This window comes from Gallinula chloropus (genome assembly GCF_964237585.1).
Source record: "Gallinula chloropus genome assembly, chromosome: 3".
NCBI lineage: Eukaryota > Metazoa > Chordata > Aves > Gruiformes > Rallidae > Gallinula > Gallinula chloropus.
The window spans coordinates 54,920,858-54,935,187 of NC_140087.1; the positions used below are offsets into that span (position 1 = coordinate 54,920,858).

Below are 14,330 nucleotides of genomic sequence, written 5' to 3' on the forward strand. Positions count from 1 at the left end.
GAAATAATTGAATTGAAACAAGGAACAACTTATCAAGTGAACACTTGACACGAGCAGCACGGCTTCCCTTGAGGTGTTGTGGTGCTCCGGTCTTTCATAGGGTCAGCCATTTGTTTTCATGCCACAGAATAACAAATTAACTGCATGTTATTATATATTCTAAGTCTTGCTTTCAATCTAAATGTGTCAAGCTGACATTTTGATTGCCTTAGTAATTGCTAAATATTCAAGGACTTGAATTCCATCATTAACACTTTACCTAATTGGTGGGAGAGGGAGGAGAGTAAGGCACAGACCTTCTGGGAATTCTTTATAGAATCATAGAATTGTCTTGGTTGGAAGGGACCCTTTAGATCAAGTCAAACCACCACCCTAACCTGCCAGCCACCACTAAACCGTGTCCCTCAGCACCACAGCTAACCATCTTTTAAATACCCCCAAGGATAGAGACTCCACCACTTCCCTGGGCAGCCCACTCCAATGCTAACAACCCTCTCCGTGAAGATTTTTCTCTTAATATCCAATCTCAGCCTCCCCAGTGTAACTTGATGCCGTTTCCTCTTGTCCTATCACTTGTCCCAGCCTCTCCACAACCTTCTTTCAGGTAGTTGCAGAGAGCAATTAGGTCTCTCCTCAATCTCTTCTTCTCCAGGCTAAATGACCCCAGTTCCCTCAGCCACTTCTCATAACATTTATTCTCCAGTCCCCTCACCAGCCTCATCACCTTTCTCTGGACACAGTCCAGCACCTCAGTGTCTTTTCTGTTGTGAGGGGCCCAAAAATGAGCACAGTACTCAAGGTGGGGCCTCACCAGCGCTGAGGACAGGGGACAATCACTTACCTAGTCCTACTCACCACACTGTTTTTAATACAGGCCAGGAAGCCATTGGCCTCCTTGGCCACCTGGGCACACTGCTGGCTCATATTCAGCCAGCTGTCAATCAACACCCCCAGGTCTTTCTCTACCAGGCAGCTTTCCAGCCACTCTTCCCCAAGCCTGTAGCTCTGCAGGGTGTTGTTGTGACCCAAATGGAAGACTTGGCTTTGTGGAACCTCATGCCATTGTCCTTGGCCCACCCCTCCAGCCTGTCCAGATCCCTTTGTAAGGCCTTCCTACCCTCAGGCAGATCAACACTCCCACCTAACTTAGTGTCATCTGCACACTGAACGACCATTTATCTGCACTGAATGCCCTCCTCCAGGTCATTAATAAATATATTAGAGAGAACCAGCCCCAGCACTGAGCCCTGAGGAACACCGCTGGTGACTGGCCTTTGGAGGACACATAGAGCTCATCAGCCAACTAGTCAGAAGAGCACAAAATACTGGCCTGGGTGCCCCCCTGGAGCCTCCCTACCCGCGGCTTTTACACGGCACCACATCAGTACCGGCAGGACCAGCCGTGTAATGCGTACGGGGTTTGACGCCATAGCAGTACCCGCCTCGATACAGGCAGGGAACAAAGGATGAGGCCGCAGCGGAGCGGGACCGGCCCGGCTGCCAGCCGGGGCTGGGGGGTGCTCAGACCCACCCCAACGCCCGCAGGAAGGCCCGGTGCTGGACCCCGGGCTTCGCAAGCTCGGCTCCCACCCCTCAAGTGAACAGAGATAACCCCCCCCAACCCAGCGCCCGCCGCCGCCAGCCCGTAACGGCCGCAGCGCCCTGGCCCCGCCCTCTTCCCGCCCCGCGCGCGGAGGGGCGGGGCCGGGGCTGAAGCTGGAGCGCGCCCCGCCGGACGGGAAGGCACTGGCCACGCCCCCTCCCCAGCGCCCCGGAACCGCTTCTGCAGGGCGGCCCGGAAGCGGCGGCGAAGGGAGGGGGTTTAGCGGGGCGGCTCTGCGGGGAACGGCATTATGTTCCTAACGGCGGCGGCTCGTGAGTGGCGCGGGGAGGAGCGGGGCTGGGCAGCAGGCGGCGGCAGGCGCTGGCAGGCGTGAGGCAGGGCGGCCGGCCGGCCGGCCGGCTGGAGGCCCGGAGGCTCTGGCGGGGACGCGACGCGACCTGCCCTTCACCTCCTTCGGCCGCGGGCCCCGCGCCTCCCAGCAGGCAGCGCGCCGCGACTGCGGCTCCCGGCGTGCCCCGCGCCGCCTCGTGCTGGGGCCGTTGGAGGGCGCGAGTAGCGGCGCTGCCTGTCGGCCCCATCCCTCTCCCCCGAGCAGGGCCCCTTGTCACCGGGGAGGGCGGTGTCCGTGGGCAGGGAAGGTCAGGGCTGGCAGCAGAGGTGGGCGGGATGTTGGTGAGCGGTGCTCCTGGCACGGTGCTAGGCCTGAGGTGGGGAACTGAAGGGAGCAGAACCTGTCAGCCCTCAGAAGCTGAGGTTAAGGGGCTTCAGGTGTTGAGTGGAAAAGTGAGAAGTCCCTGGAGGGAGCTGGGTGGTGGTGGGAGAGAGTATGGGGTGAGGAATGGGCCCTTCACGGTATCTGGAGAAGCTTGGGGTCTGGTGAAGGAACAGTGCAAGAAGACATTGGCCAAAAGCTCACAGTAGCCTGAGCAAGACTTGTGCAGACAGAATATAAATGAGAAATTAAAAACAAAATGGGTTTTGGTTGTGGGTTTTTGTTTTTGCTTTAATGCTGTAGATTTATGATTACTTTAAATTCAGTGACCTGGTAGAAGAAAATAATTCTGACTCTCTTGTGCGGTGAGGTGGGTTAGAACAGGGGGCCTAACGCCAGCCGTGTAAGTAGGTCAGTCTCTTCTGAGAACAGCTACACCGTAGAGCCACACAAACTTTTTCTGTTGGCACTACAGCAGGAACCAGAGCAGAGGTGGGCGTCAGCAAGCAGAGGAGAGTGGCACTGCAGTTTTCACCACCAGTGTTAGTTCGTAGCTGCCTTAACGGTATTCATCTATTGAACACATGTGCAGCATTGAAGTGTCATATTGAAAACATCTGGAGGCTGTGACGTGCAGCCTGTTGTGCTAGGTGCTGCGTTTGCATAGACGCTTATCAAGGGGATATGATGGAAGAAAGAGCAGCCAACTGGGTGCACATAGAAGGATGAGGAGGGTATCTTTTGTGACAGTAATTTCTTTTGTACAATCTATCAGGCTATTGCAGAGGCAGGCAGTGGAAAACTGTATGTTGCGTGTAAAGGAAACAAGATAAAATGATAACTGTTTCTTCTTTTTTTTCCTTTTCATGCTGCAAAAAAACCCAACCCAACCAGTGGCCAAGAACAAATCTAAGTAAGTGATGCTTTCCTCACCAGTTTTTGATTTCTTTTACCACCCTGTATCTTCAAGTGACTTTACAAAACATTAGACTTTTCTAGAATTGTTTAACGTATGTGAGAGAATTGCAATCCTTGAGCCTGGCTGCACCCTCTCTGTCCTTCTGCACGTGCCTCTCTTCATAGCTGTGCAGAATGGTGTGAAAATCCTCCAGGCCCCTAAGATTGCAGCAGAGGCAGGTTTTGCCCTGTGGGCTGTTGTGTTGAGCTGTGCTGTGCGAACCACAGAACCTTGCGCAGGGGAAGCGCGCCTCTGCGCTTGCTGATTAAAGAGACGCTGTAAGTTATCCACGTGATCTTCCTCTGGTTTACCTCTCGTGGTTTTTAGTTGAGGAGGGCAAGCCAAGGTACAGCGTGGCCCTTTGTGGGCTGGACTCTGGGCAGGTTCTGTGAACTTTCCTCCTAGACAGGATGCTGAGTGCTTCCCAGTTTCAGCTTGTTCGTATGTTGGTACGTGAGGAGTGGAATTGTTACGCAGTGCCCTGGGCATTGATTTGCTGTAGTTCAGATCAAGAGAGATGTTAGTGGGCTCTGGAAGAAAATTACTCAGTCCTTTGACCTGCAAAGAAAGCTGATGTGTTTTAAGGGTCAGAAGGGAAGGAGTGACTACTTTCAGCACACTGGTAGTCTTACAGAGTGGAGGCAAGGAGACAAGATCACTCAGGAGAGGATGACTTGCACCCAAAATGCTATTTGTAGGGCAGTTAGCTAGATGAATCTGAGGTGCTAAACTGATCGGTTTCTGTGAATACATTCCTGTCTTCTGCTTCTCAGAATCTGCATTCTGTGTGAGTGTGTTATACTGAGGACTGCACAACCTCAGGAACTTTGTAACTCTTTCTGATTTTTAAATCTCAGCCCCAGACAGAGCCAATACCAACCACTTGCTGAGTCTGAAGAGATTCTTCTGTTACAAGATTTCTGTGCAATGGTCAGAAACTTCCCAAGTAGGAACCTGGCAGGGAAGAGGGTAGTTTGACAATTCAGTGTTCTACGGTGTTGTTCACAGAAACAAACAGCAAAGCAGGATATTTCCATGAGGTGAAAAATCAGCATTTATAAACAGTGTTGGTAATGTCAGTATAGTGATTTAGTATATTTTTCACTCTCCCTTTTTTAACCCTGATGTTCCTTTCTCTGTCCTTCGTGTAGTCCCATGTGTACTTCAAGAATGTTACCTCGTTATTATTTTATCCTTCTTTGCGCCCCTTGGGTTCTCTCCTTGTTTTCTGATAGCTTTCTGCTCTTCCTCCTCTGCTCCTAGTTACATGTCTTCATTGGGCAGCAGGTTTTCTGAACAAGGTGTACTGTTCAGAAAGGGCTTGGCCTCAAATATGTGGTGCACAAGTATTTCGAGGCCTGGTCATACTGATACCACCAATTCCTCCAGAAAGGGGAAACTACACACAGGCTTTGAGGAAGTGGGTGAGGTATAGGGGAAGGAGTCTGTGTGGTTAACTGGTGCTGCACATCACACCTGCAGTAGTGTATGGGAGGGGACAGTAATCTGGGATAATCTCTAAACTGTGCTTGGCCAGTTGGTGTGCAAGGAAACCCGTGTTTCTCTGATTGATTTGAACTCAGCCATAAATGAGATTGCAAAGCTGAGAAGGGAGAACTCCAGGAAGAGCATTGGTCAGGGCAGCGCAAGTGAGGAGGAATGGGTGTCTCTCCAAGGTGAACCTTGGCAGACCAGTTTGTATTAGAAGCAGGAAACTTGAGGAAAAGGAATGGAATGCCAACACGCAGAGATGTGTCATCTCTCTGTTGCAATGGAAGAGAAAGATAATTTACAGATGGGTTAAACTTCAGCAGGCGGCCTGTGCCTGGGAAATCTCAGAATACCCCCAGGGTGAGGGAGCGCTGGCGGCTTTCCCAGCCTCCCACCTTTCCCTGCACCAAGGGACACAGCGGGAGCTGCCAGTCCCCTCACAAGCCAAGCCCTGCAGTGGGGAAGAGGGTTCCTGCGGTTCAGTTAAGGTGAAGCCCTGTATCTCTGGCAGGATGGACAGTGCCAGGGGGCCTCTCTTCTCCTCTTGCATGCCTCTTGTTCCATCCTATCTGCAGGGGTTCCTCTCTGCATGTGGAAGTGATAGTCTGTGATACGGTGTTATCTGCAGCCCAAACATCTTTAACTATCATCACCCTTCCTCTCCGGTTGTTATCTTTTAAGCCAAAGTGACTCTATTGTATGCTGAGGGGCTTGGTTTTCCATCCCTCCTTCCCTCTTTGCCCTGTTTCTTGGAGGAGTTACTTCTCTCCAGGCTTGTATTCCATTTAGGAGTAATGTAGTTAACGCTGATGCTGGAATTTCTGGCTTATCCTGGGCTCTGTGTGTGGTAAGTTTAGCCTATGATGTGGAAGCTCCCATCCAGAACATCCATGCAGTTGAAAGGAAGGATCTTACGTGAGAGCAGTTGTGTCAAAGTGTTTATGCTAGAAGCCTGTCCCTTTGACAGTGTCCCTGTGCACTGACACAGAGCTGTTCCCTGTGACCTTAGGTATGTTCTGGTGAGGATGAAAAGTGCGGCGGAGACGGGCTACGGTTTCAACGTCAGGAGGCTCCGACTGCAGGAGAAACTGGTCCTGCTGAGATACGATCCCATTGGTAAGAGCTTGGGGGGGGGAAGTCAGCCTGCTTTGTTTAGGCTTCTCAGACTGTGGGGCAAAAGAGTTGAATATAACAGGATTTTTCCCATCCAAGCAGAATATTCCATAGCATGTTTCATACCCAGATCACTGTATGGTGTCTGTTCCTCGTGACATTCCAGTGGGAGGTAAACGTTACCCTCATCTTACCGGCTGTGGCACTGAAACAAAGCGGTGACTTGCCTGACACATCAGAGTCTCTGATGACAGCCGTGCCACATGTCAGTGGCAAAGCAAAGTGACACAGGAGTTCTTTCATTCTGTTTCTTTGTGTGGTTTGCTAGACTGTGCTGCCTCCAACAAGCAGCCCTGAAAGTATCCATCAATAGAAACGCTCTGTTAAGCTGCCATGGGTGTGCCAGACAGTAAGTTTTAACCATCGCTTACAAAATGGGCTTTTTCTTTTGAAGAAATAAACACAAGATCTTTCTCCTCCGCAAATGATACCACTCTCCAGATGACAGCTTGTGGGTTCTTTTAATGTTCCTCTGGTCCTTGCAAGTTTTCTTAGCTTAAGAATCAGATTTGTTGGGGGATTAGTGCACTTGCCAAGATGTCTTTTGCTCACTGAGCTTTTTGAAAGGTGACAGGTTTCTGGGAGAGGAACCAGTCTGCACTTATTGTTAACATAATAACATAAAAAAGCTTAATTTGGGGTAACTTAGAGTTTAAACCAGACCACGCTAGAAATTGCATGGGGGAGTAAATGTAAAAAAGGCTTATTTAGGCCACAGAATAAAGAAATGTGTTAACCACCTCTAAGTAGGTAACATAGAGCATGGCCAGTACTTACACGGTTCAAGCTTATTTTCTCCTACAAGGTTATGGTCTTGTCAGATGACCAGGCTTTTTGTACTCAGATCTGATGTTACAGGAGCTTTATGGTGGGTGAGAGAAACTACCAGAGAAACGGTGTGCTCTCATCAGGGTGCTTGTGCACACAGAGGTCGTGGCTCTCCTGAATTCTGCACATACAGAAAGGGAGTTGGAGACCACTGGCACTCTTTTTTCTGCAGCAAGAAAGTTTTAAATTACTGCATGGAACCATTGTGCAAAGTGATCCTCCAGAAGCTTCTCAACTTGTAGGAAATGTGAAGAGAGTGGAGAGCTCAGGCTAAGTAGCGCTTCTGTTACAGAACATGTAGTAGGTTGTTGAAGTACAAAATTGGAAGTAATTAAGAAAAAAAGCTCAGATCTTTGTAGCCTGTAGTAGAACAAAAGTGAGAAATTGATGTGAGAAAGTGCTGCATGTGTGAAGGGAAGTAAGTTTGAGTCTAGATACCAGCTCACATCAGGAATATGTTTGGAAGCATTTTCACTTGGCATGCATTCTCACCTTCTGTTTTGTACGTTTCGAAAAACCTGGGACCTCCACAGAATGGAGCTTTTTAGTGAAGTAGTGGCAGTAGTGCCCAAGTTTCACTACCTCCAACTGCAGCAACAGAACGTGTTACTAAGTTGCGGGATTTCTTAAAGCGAAACTTGTATGTGGAAGAAGTGGTGGTGGCGTTACTGGGTGGATTGCTCTTGCACGGCTTTCAAAGGAATTTGTGTAATGAAATTGAGTGGGAGCAGCCCTGCTTCTCCGGTGGCATTGGGAAGCTTTGAAGTAAGGCACTGACTTTGCTAACATCTGCACCAGGTGATGGAAGCAGGGTCAGTTTGTGCCTCGTTGAGAGAGCCACAGGATGCTTAGCCAAACTTTCTGCCAGCCTGTGAGACCGACTGGATCCAGCTCATCATCTGTAGTTGTTTGGGCTCTGAAGTTGAAGAGTAGTAGAAAGCAGTTAAGAGCCTATTTTTGTCCCTGCATCCAGCAGCCCTGACTCAGAATAGTCACACAGAGCAGATGTTGACTGTTGTCAGCCACTTAAATCCTGATACTTATTTTCACAGAGGTAAAATGGACCTCTTAGGAGCTGAAAACGACTTGTGGGAAAGTGAAAGCACTGCTAAACTCCTTCAAGAGTTGGTTAACGGCAGCGCTGTGCCAGTCAGTTGCTCCACACTCACTTAAGCAGCGAAGGCAGCCAGGAGAGAGGGACATTGGCTCCCTGAATTGCGTCTTGGCGCTTCAGGCTTCTTAACAGATATTTTTTTTTTTTTTTCCCTGTAGCAAAGCAACGTGTCCTCTTCACAGAGAAGAAAAAAATCCGCTCTCTCTGAACAATGACTGGGCTTGATTTATGCACGAGGAGAGGACGGTCTAGGGGGAGGACGGGGTGAACGCTGATTCAGAAATCCAGCAACGTGGACTGAAAAGAGAGGAAATGAACTGGGATCACCGTCTCCTGTGATTTGAAGGCCATTGTGAATAAAACAATGCAGAGAGAGAAAATTCTTAATGTCTGGACATAGATCATCACAGTAACATTTATTTATCTTTTGAGTTATTTTTACAGTACTCAATTAAAAAAAATTAAATAGCCAATCCCATTGTCTGTGTTTTCCATTGTGAAAGAGGCTGTAATCTTCAAAGGAACTATTGTTTTATAAGGCAATAAAAATTAACATTTTCCACAGCAGGAATTCAATGGCAGGATTGCAAGTTGTTCTAACCTACCGGCCACAGATTCGACAGTAGTGACCGCGGACTGGTGTCGCTCCTCGGAGGGGTAGTGGTGCACCAGCTCCTCCCCAGGTGAGGAAGAAGCGTTGGGGACCTGGTGAAATGAGATGAGCTTTTGGATAAGCTGTGACCAGGGCTAAAAGGGCGATATGGTCAGTCAGGTAAGTAGGATGGATTTTTCACTCCTGGATTTTTATCGAGCATGGAGAAAGCAGCTGGCTGAAGCAGTTCTCTGATGTCTGTGGAAGTTTCCCTTCTTTAATTAGCCCACCTGCACTGAGAGCACCGTGGCTAGAAACGCTTTGCAAAGTCTGCTTCGATAGCACTCTTGTCCTCTGTCCAGGTTGAGGGACATTGTGTAGGCTGGCAGAACACAGCCCACATCTGTGGCACACGGGAATAGATGGGCCCAGGCTGTGCCCTGTATGGTGCTTTGTTAGAAACCACACGCCAGCCTTGGTGTTTGCAGCCAAGGACCCAAGCTGTGATGACACAGCTAGTGCTGTGCTTTGTGTGCTGGCCTCGCATGTCAGAGGTTCTGACTTAAAAATACCAGGAGCCCAATACCCCCCAGGTGTTTTGCTGTAAACTTTGTGTAGGTCAGCGTAGCCCTTTGTGTGGGACAGCCACAAGCCTGATGGCTGTGTGTGGGGCTGGAGCAACCTGCTGTGCTGTGCTTGAAGGACTCACCACCCCCACCCCACCTCACTGTTGTAGAACAGGAACTAACAGGATTCCTCAAATAAGAAGCAAAGAGATTTTCCTGGTCTTTCCAGCCAGCAGAGGAGAACCTCAGTGCAGTCGGGAGAATAATGCTGTCTGGGATAAGATAAAATCAGTACATTGAGCTAGACAATGTCAATTAAAAAAGGTCCTGAGGCAAGTCCTTCCTGTAAGGATATGAAGATTGTGTCCCTGATGCCTGGACGCTCACTGATGCAATGTAGTTACACTTCCTGATCATTTCCTCCATGGGTAACTTGGGGTAGTAAGCCAGGTAGAAGGCCAGTGCTCCCACAAAACTGTCTCCAGCGCCCTAGAACAAAATAACAAACAAGTTTAAGCGTGCTCGCCCAGGGAAGCGGTTGGGATGCCTTTGCTGGGAAGACTAGGGTTGCAGCACTGATTGCAGGAGTCAGGAAATCGTTCAGTTTGCTTTTCTGTGTCTAGGAAAGCCTGCCATGTTAAACCAGCGCCCCGGTGCTGCCTGTGCCCAGCTCCTGAGTCAAGGTACGGCCTGTAATACGGCTTAAACTTGAGGGGAAGGACAGCAAGTGTGTGACGGTTCGGCAGCGTGCTGTTATAAACAGGCTTTTGAAACTTCCTGTTGTTGGAGTGTCTGATTTTGATTTCTCAACCTGAATGTTTCATTAAAGCTGTTTTTCTCTCATTTAACTTCTGTTTTTCATAAAAGGCAGTGGTAGAAGGGACAGAGAAAAGGGGAAAAAATAAGCCATGTGGCTTGTGGTGTCTGTAAATTCCTAGTTGCAGAATGATACATTTTGATGCCTCCAGAAATTAGCTGTTATGCATTAAAAATGTCCCACTAACAAAGGTCTATGCTGTGTCCATCACACACATCACTTGTGGAGTAAGCTTTGCCACCTCTGCTGCATTTGGCTGTGGGGGTGGAGGGCAGAGACATTCACATGGAGCTTGGGCATCCGTGGCCCTCTTCATTTCTAAGGCCAGACTGGTAGCAATTCTTGTAAAACTAAAATCAGCTGCACGTAAGATCAAACTCCACCTACCCCCTCGTTTCCACAGCACCCTGGGGCTACCAACTGGGCCGAGGGCAGGACAGGGGCACCCAGCCATCCCTTGTCTCCTCACCTGGCCCTTGTGCAGCAGCTGTGTCCCTTGGTGTTCCCAGTCAGGAACCTCCCCCCTTAACTCTCGCCTGCGAGCAGCCAGCGTCTCAAGCCTGCGGCTGGCCGCTGGCTTCCATCACCTTCACGGCGGGATGTACAGTGTCACTTGGCGAGTTACAAGTTAATGGGCCAGGCTGGGGCCCAGCATGCAGCTGCAGTAGCACCTGTTCCCTGAGCGAACCAGGGGCAGGGGAGGGTTTCTATCAATTTCTGTTGGGCCTTTGTCTCTCCCCTGGTTTCCAGAGAGCTCCCACAATGGCAGGTGGAGCAGGAGCAGGTGACTGCTAGTTAAGCATTGCCAGTGGCTTTTGTCTGATGCATAATACAGAAGTCTCCAGCCCATCTCAGAGTTTATAATCTAATCGGTGCACGATTAATTATTAAAGGTATTTTGGTGCTGCTGTTGCAGGCCAAAGGAGAGTTTCAACAGGCAGGTCTGTTGTGCTGTGGCTCTGGCAGGAAGAACTCGTCATTTTTACGTCAGGTATTTCTCACACAGTGATCACTGGGTAATGGAGTGGCTAGGTATTATTTTAATGAGGAATACTCAGACTATCTGGTGTCAAACAGCAGAAACTGTTAGCTGGTTGCAGCAGCATGGAGCAGAATACTGTCTTTTTGGTCTTTTTTCCCAAATAATTGCTGCAGTGTTTGCTGTTGGAGCAAAAAAAAACAGACTAACTGCACATCACCCAGGTCTTAGTTTGGATGATGGCAAGGTGGAACCTAAGTTTTCCCTCCAACTTCACAGTGCTGCTCTGCTTGCAGGTGATGCTCTGAGGCTGGGAGATGGCTGTAGATCTCCCTTTTGATGAGGCTGAACTATGTTAAATGAGTGTGAAGGTGGAGAAGGGGGTGGAGAGCAGACCTCTGTGCCGAAGGGAAAAAGCCCCTGTGTTTTTTTTGCAAGAGAAAAATATTATGAGATGATTGGAGAATGGCCAGTAAACTTTCACCGAAATCCTTGCTTCCTATCCATAGGCTGAAGCAGTCAGCATCTCTTGGGCTCAGCTGCCACGGAGCTCAAGGGAATCATAAATCCCACTGCTGGTAAGTAAACATTCTGTGTGTGGGGGTGTTTTCAGTATAGGAGCTCCTACACCAAAGGCAGCGGCGTGTATCGGGCTGCTGATGTAGCTGCCCCGCTCAGCCTTGCTCCTGCTCTGTGCAGGCATGACTGGTTGAACGTGGCTTGAAGAGCAATAGCAGAACTGATTCAGCTGCAAGGTTAGCTGCAGTGAGAACTATTTTTGGCTTAGAGAAACAAACCTTCCCTCTTTGGTGTTGTGGACTGAACTACGTTGGGTTTGGTGGATTCAGAAAAGGTCAGCATGGAGCAGAAGGAGGAACGGGCTCGGAGTAAAATCAAGATTGCCCAAACTCTGGAGTAGCAAGTATTAGCTTTACATTTAGCTGTTTCAAAACCTGCTGAGAGAGAAAAAAGACCCCACCTGCTTTGCAAAAAGAATGAATTTTGAAAATGCCCAGTAAGGCACAATTTATTCTGCCCACTGACAAAACCTGAACAGAGAATATGTAATATTTTACATTCTTCAGCACTCGTCTTCCAGGAACCCTAATACACTGCAGCCTTTGTGATACTCCTCATATCCTTAGTGCCTGGAGACATTTCATTGCATAATGATAAAAATACAACTTGTTTAACCTTTCTCCAAAGCAGAAGATGCTAGTTTCTATGAAATAAAATAAAGGACTGGATCCAAAAATTGCCTGATACGGCACAGCTAGTTCTAAAATGCAAATGTTACGGTTTTGACTAAGCTTTATGGTTTTGAAGCAGTTTGGAAAACTTATTTATATTCTGTGCCACTAGTGTGGAAGGTCCTTGTTTTCCTGTGTGTCTGGAAAAGGGCATTTTTGTTTGCTACAATCCAGCACTGATGGAGATTCTGTGCCTCTAGAGAAGAGAAAACCCACGAAAACACTTCTATTTATACCTTAGCTTTTGTTAGTCCCGATTTATCAGAAGCTGGTTCGCAACTTCAGTCTAACTATTTTTATACCATGCTGCCCCGAGAAGCTTTTTAAGGAAAGTGCTTTGTAAGTGGAAACTACATTGTTCAACAGCTTTTCCAGCAAGTACAGCGCTTTTCAATCAATCATGTGCAGAGTAATACGATGTGTTTCACTTGAACAATAAAAGGGGGCTTGTTCACCAAAAAAACATCATCTGGAGGCCTTCCTGCTCAGCCTTCCCCCCACCACGCCCACCACCCCAGCCTGCCCTCGTGGGCAGGAGTACTGGCTGCCATGTAAGAACAGGATGGGGCTCAGGCTCCTGCAGCCTGCTGGTGTTGCTGGACCTCAGGGAAGTTCCCTCAAGTGATTTTTGAAGAAGTCCCGGTCCCGTGTGCGCTCTGTGGGCCCGTGCCATTAAATACATTGGAAGGGCTCATTAGCAAGTCCTGAAAGGAATGAGGTGTTGTGTGGCAGTACAAGAGAAACATTAGGCACGCCTGTAACGATGAATCCTTCGTTTAGGGAATAAATCACTGCGTTACAGTGCAGGATGGATGATGGTGCTTGCAAGGAGGCTTCACGCTCCCCTCGCAGCGCTCATGGCAGCGCACGAAGCCTGAGGATTACGCCCGTTTAGTGCAGTCACAACGCGTGGCGATGCAGAGATGCCCAACTCTGTCGAAGGAATTGGGGCCTTGGAGAATTCCTGTTGTATTTATAGCACTCCATAGCCATGTGATACTGGATTATGCCGAGGATGTTATCGCTCTGTGTCACATCTGCTCAACGTTCCTCGCTGTACCCCTGCCTACGCTGTACCCGAGCTACAAATTAGCCCTACGTAACACAAAAATATCTGTCAGCGAAGACGCTCGCTACCCCTTCCTCATAAGCAGGGAAAGCCTATGTCTCTCTGCAAGAATCCCTGGGCTGTGCTTTGAAGAAAGGTTACTAGTGGAACTGGAGAAACATTTCCAGCCTCCAGGACACAGGCAGGCACTCTTGTGCCAAGAGGGTCTGCGGCTCAGCGAAGAGATAATTTCAGCTGAAATGCTCTGGGAGTAAAATATCCCTTGGTAACAGTGGTTGAATCAGTTCCCCCCCCCCTCTTTATTTTTATGATATCCTTCTCACTGAAAGTGCCCATGTTTATCTTCTGTGTGCTGGAGAATGGGTTATTTCTGGAAATGTTACTGGCTGGGTTTTTTTACTTTTGCATTCAATAGCCTGTGCAATACTTTATTTTGGGGGGGGGGGGGGGTGTGTTAATATTCTTCCCGATTCTTCCTTATCTTTCACTGGAGAGGTATTTTGTCAGTTTGAACTAAAGCAGTCTTTAAATTAATCTACTTTCTACTACTGTGAAACTCTCCTGAAATTAAACTAAATTGACTATCTTCCAACTGTTTCCTAAGTTCTCGGGTGACAGTTCAGACACCCCACAGTGCCTGGGGTAGCTGATCCTGTGTGGAAGGGATGCTCTCTGTTCTACGGCACCTTATTGATGCTGGTGGAGCTCTGCATGGCTGCTCTTCCAGGAGCAGACCTTCGGTCACAAACCTCTAAAACCTGAAATATTTGCAAATTACAAAGGGATTTCCCACGGGCACAGTTACTCCTGTATCTACGCCCAGAGTTCGGAGCCAGAACAAAAGGATAAAAAGTCATTTGCATGGAACTGCCAAGTTTGGCGGCAAAAATCAAAGGAACTTGGAATGAATAGCAGGGATCACCTTTTTAGGTCTGAGAGAGGCCTTCGGTGTGATCTAGAGAGCACTGCAAAGCTACCTGGATTGAAGGTAACGGAGAAGGACCAGGAGAAGCACGCTGTGCCCCAGACCTTTAGGGTCTGGATCCACAACTGCATTACAGGGCTTAGCCTGTGCTCTGGAAACCAAGAGTTTCTGCAGTCCTGTCACAAAGAGAAGCCAGAACAGGTTGCCCTAAGCCAAAGGAAAATATAGAGATATACCATGAATACATATATATATATATGTATTGCTCATCTGTTCCTTTCTTCTTCTTCCC

At 48.6% G+C, this 14,330-nt stretch overlaps 2 protein-coding genes across 2 annotated transcripts in view; one reads left to right on the forward strand and one right to left on the reverse strand.

Moving 5' to 3' along the window:
* Positions 1 to 1,770: 1,770 nt before the first annotated feature.
* Positions 1,771 to 8,313, forward strand: MRPL33 (mitochondrial ribosomal protein L33). Its single transcript, XM_084261653.1, has 4 exons — positions 1,771 to 1,875; positions 3,171 to 3,189; positions 5,735 to 5,841; positions 7,999 to 8,313. The coding sequence occupies exons 1-4, from the start codon at positions 1,854 to 1,856 to the stop codon at positions 8,046 to 8,048; spliced, it is 198 nt and encodes a 65-aa protein (XP_084117779.1). The 5' UTR covers positions 1,771 to 1,853; the 3' UTR covers positions 8,049 to 8,313.
* The window catches only part of RBKS (ribokinase), a gene marked incomplete at its 5' end in the record, with an annotated part of 67,821 nt that continues 61,711 nt past the window's right edge, over positions 8,221 to 14,330 (reverse strand). Inside the window, one exon of the mRNA XM_084261652.1 lies at positions 8,221 to 9,487. Coding sequence (XP_084117778.1) covers positions 9,314 to 9,487 — 174 coding nt within the window. The 3' untranslated portion in view covers positions 8,221 to 9,313. The remainder of the gene's footprint in view (positions 9,488 to 14,330) is intronic.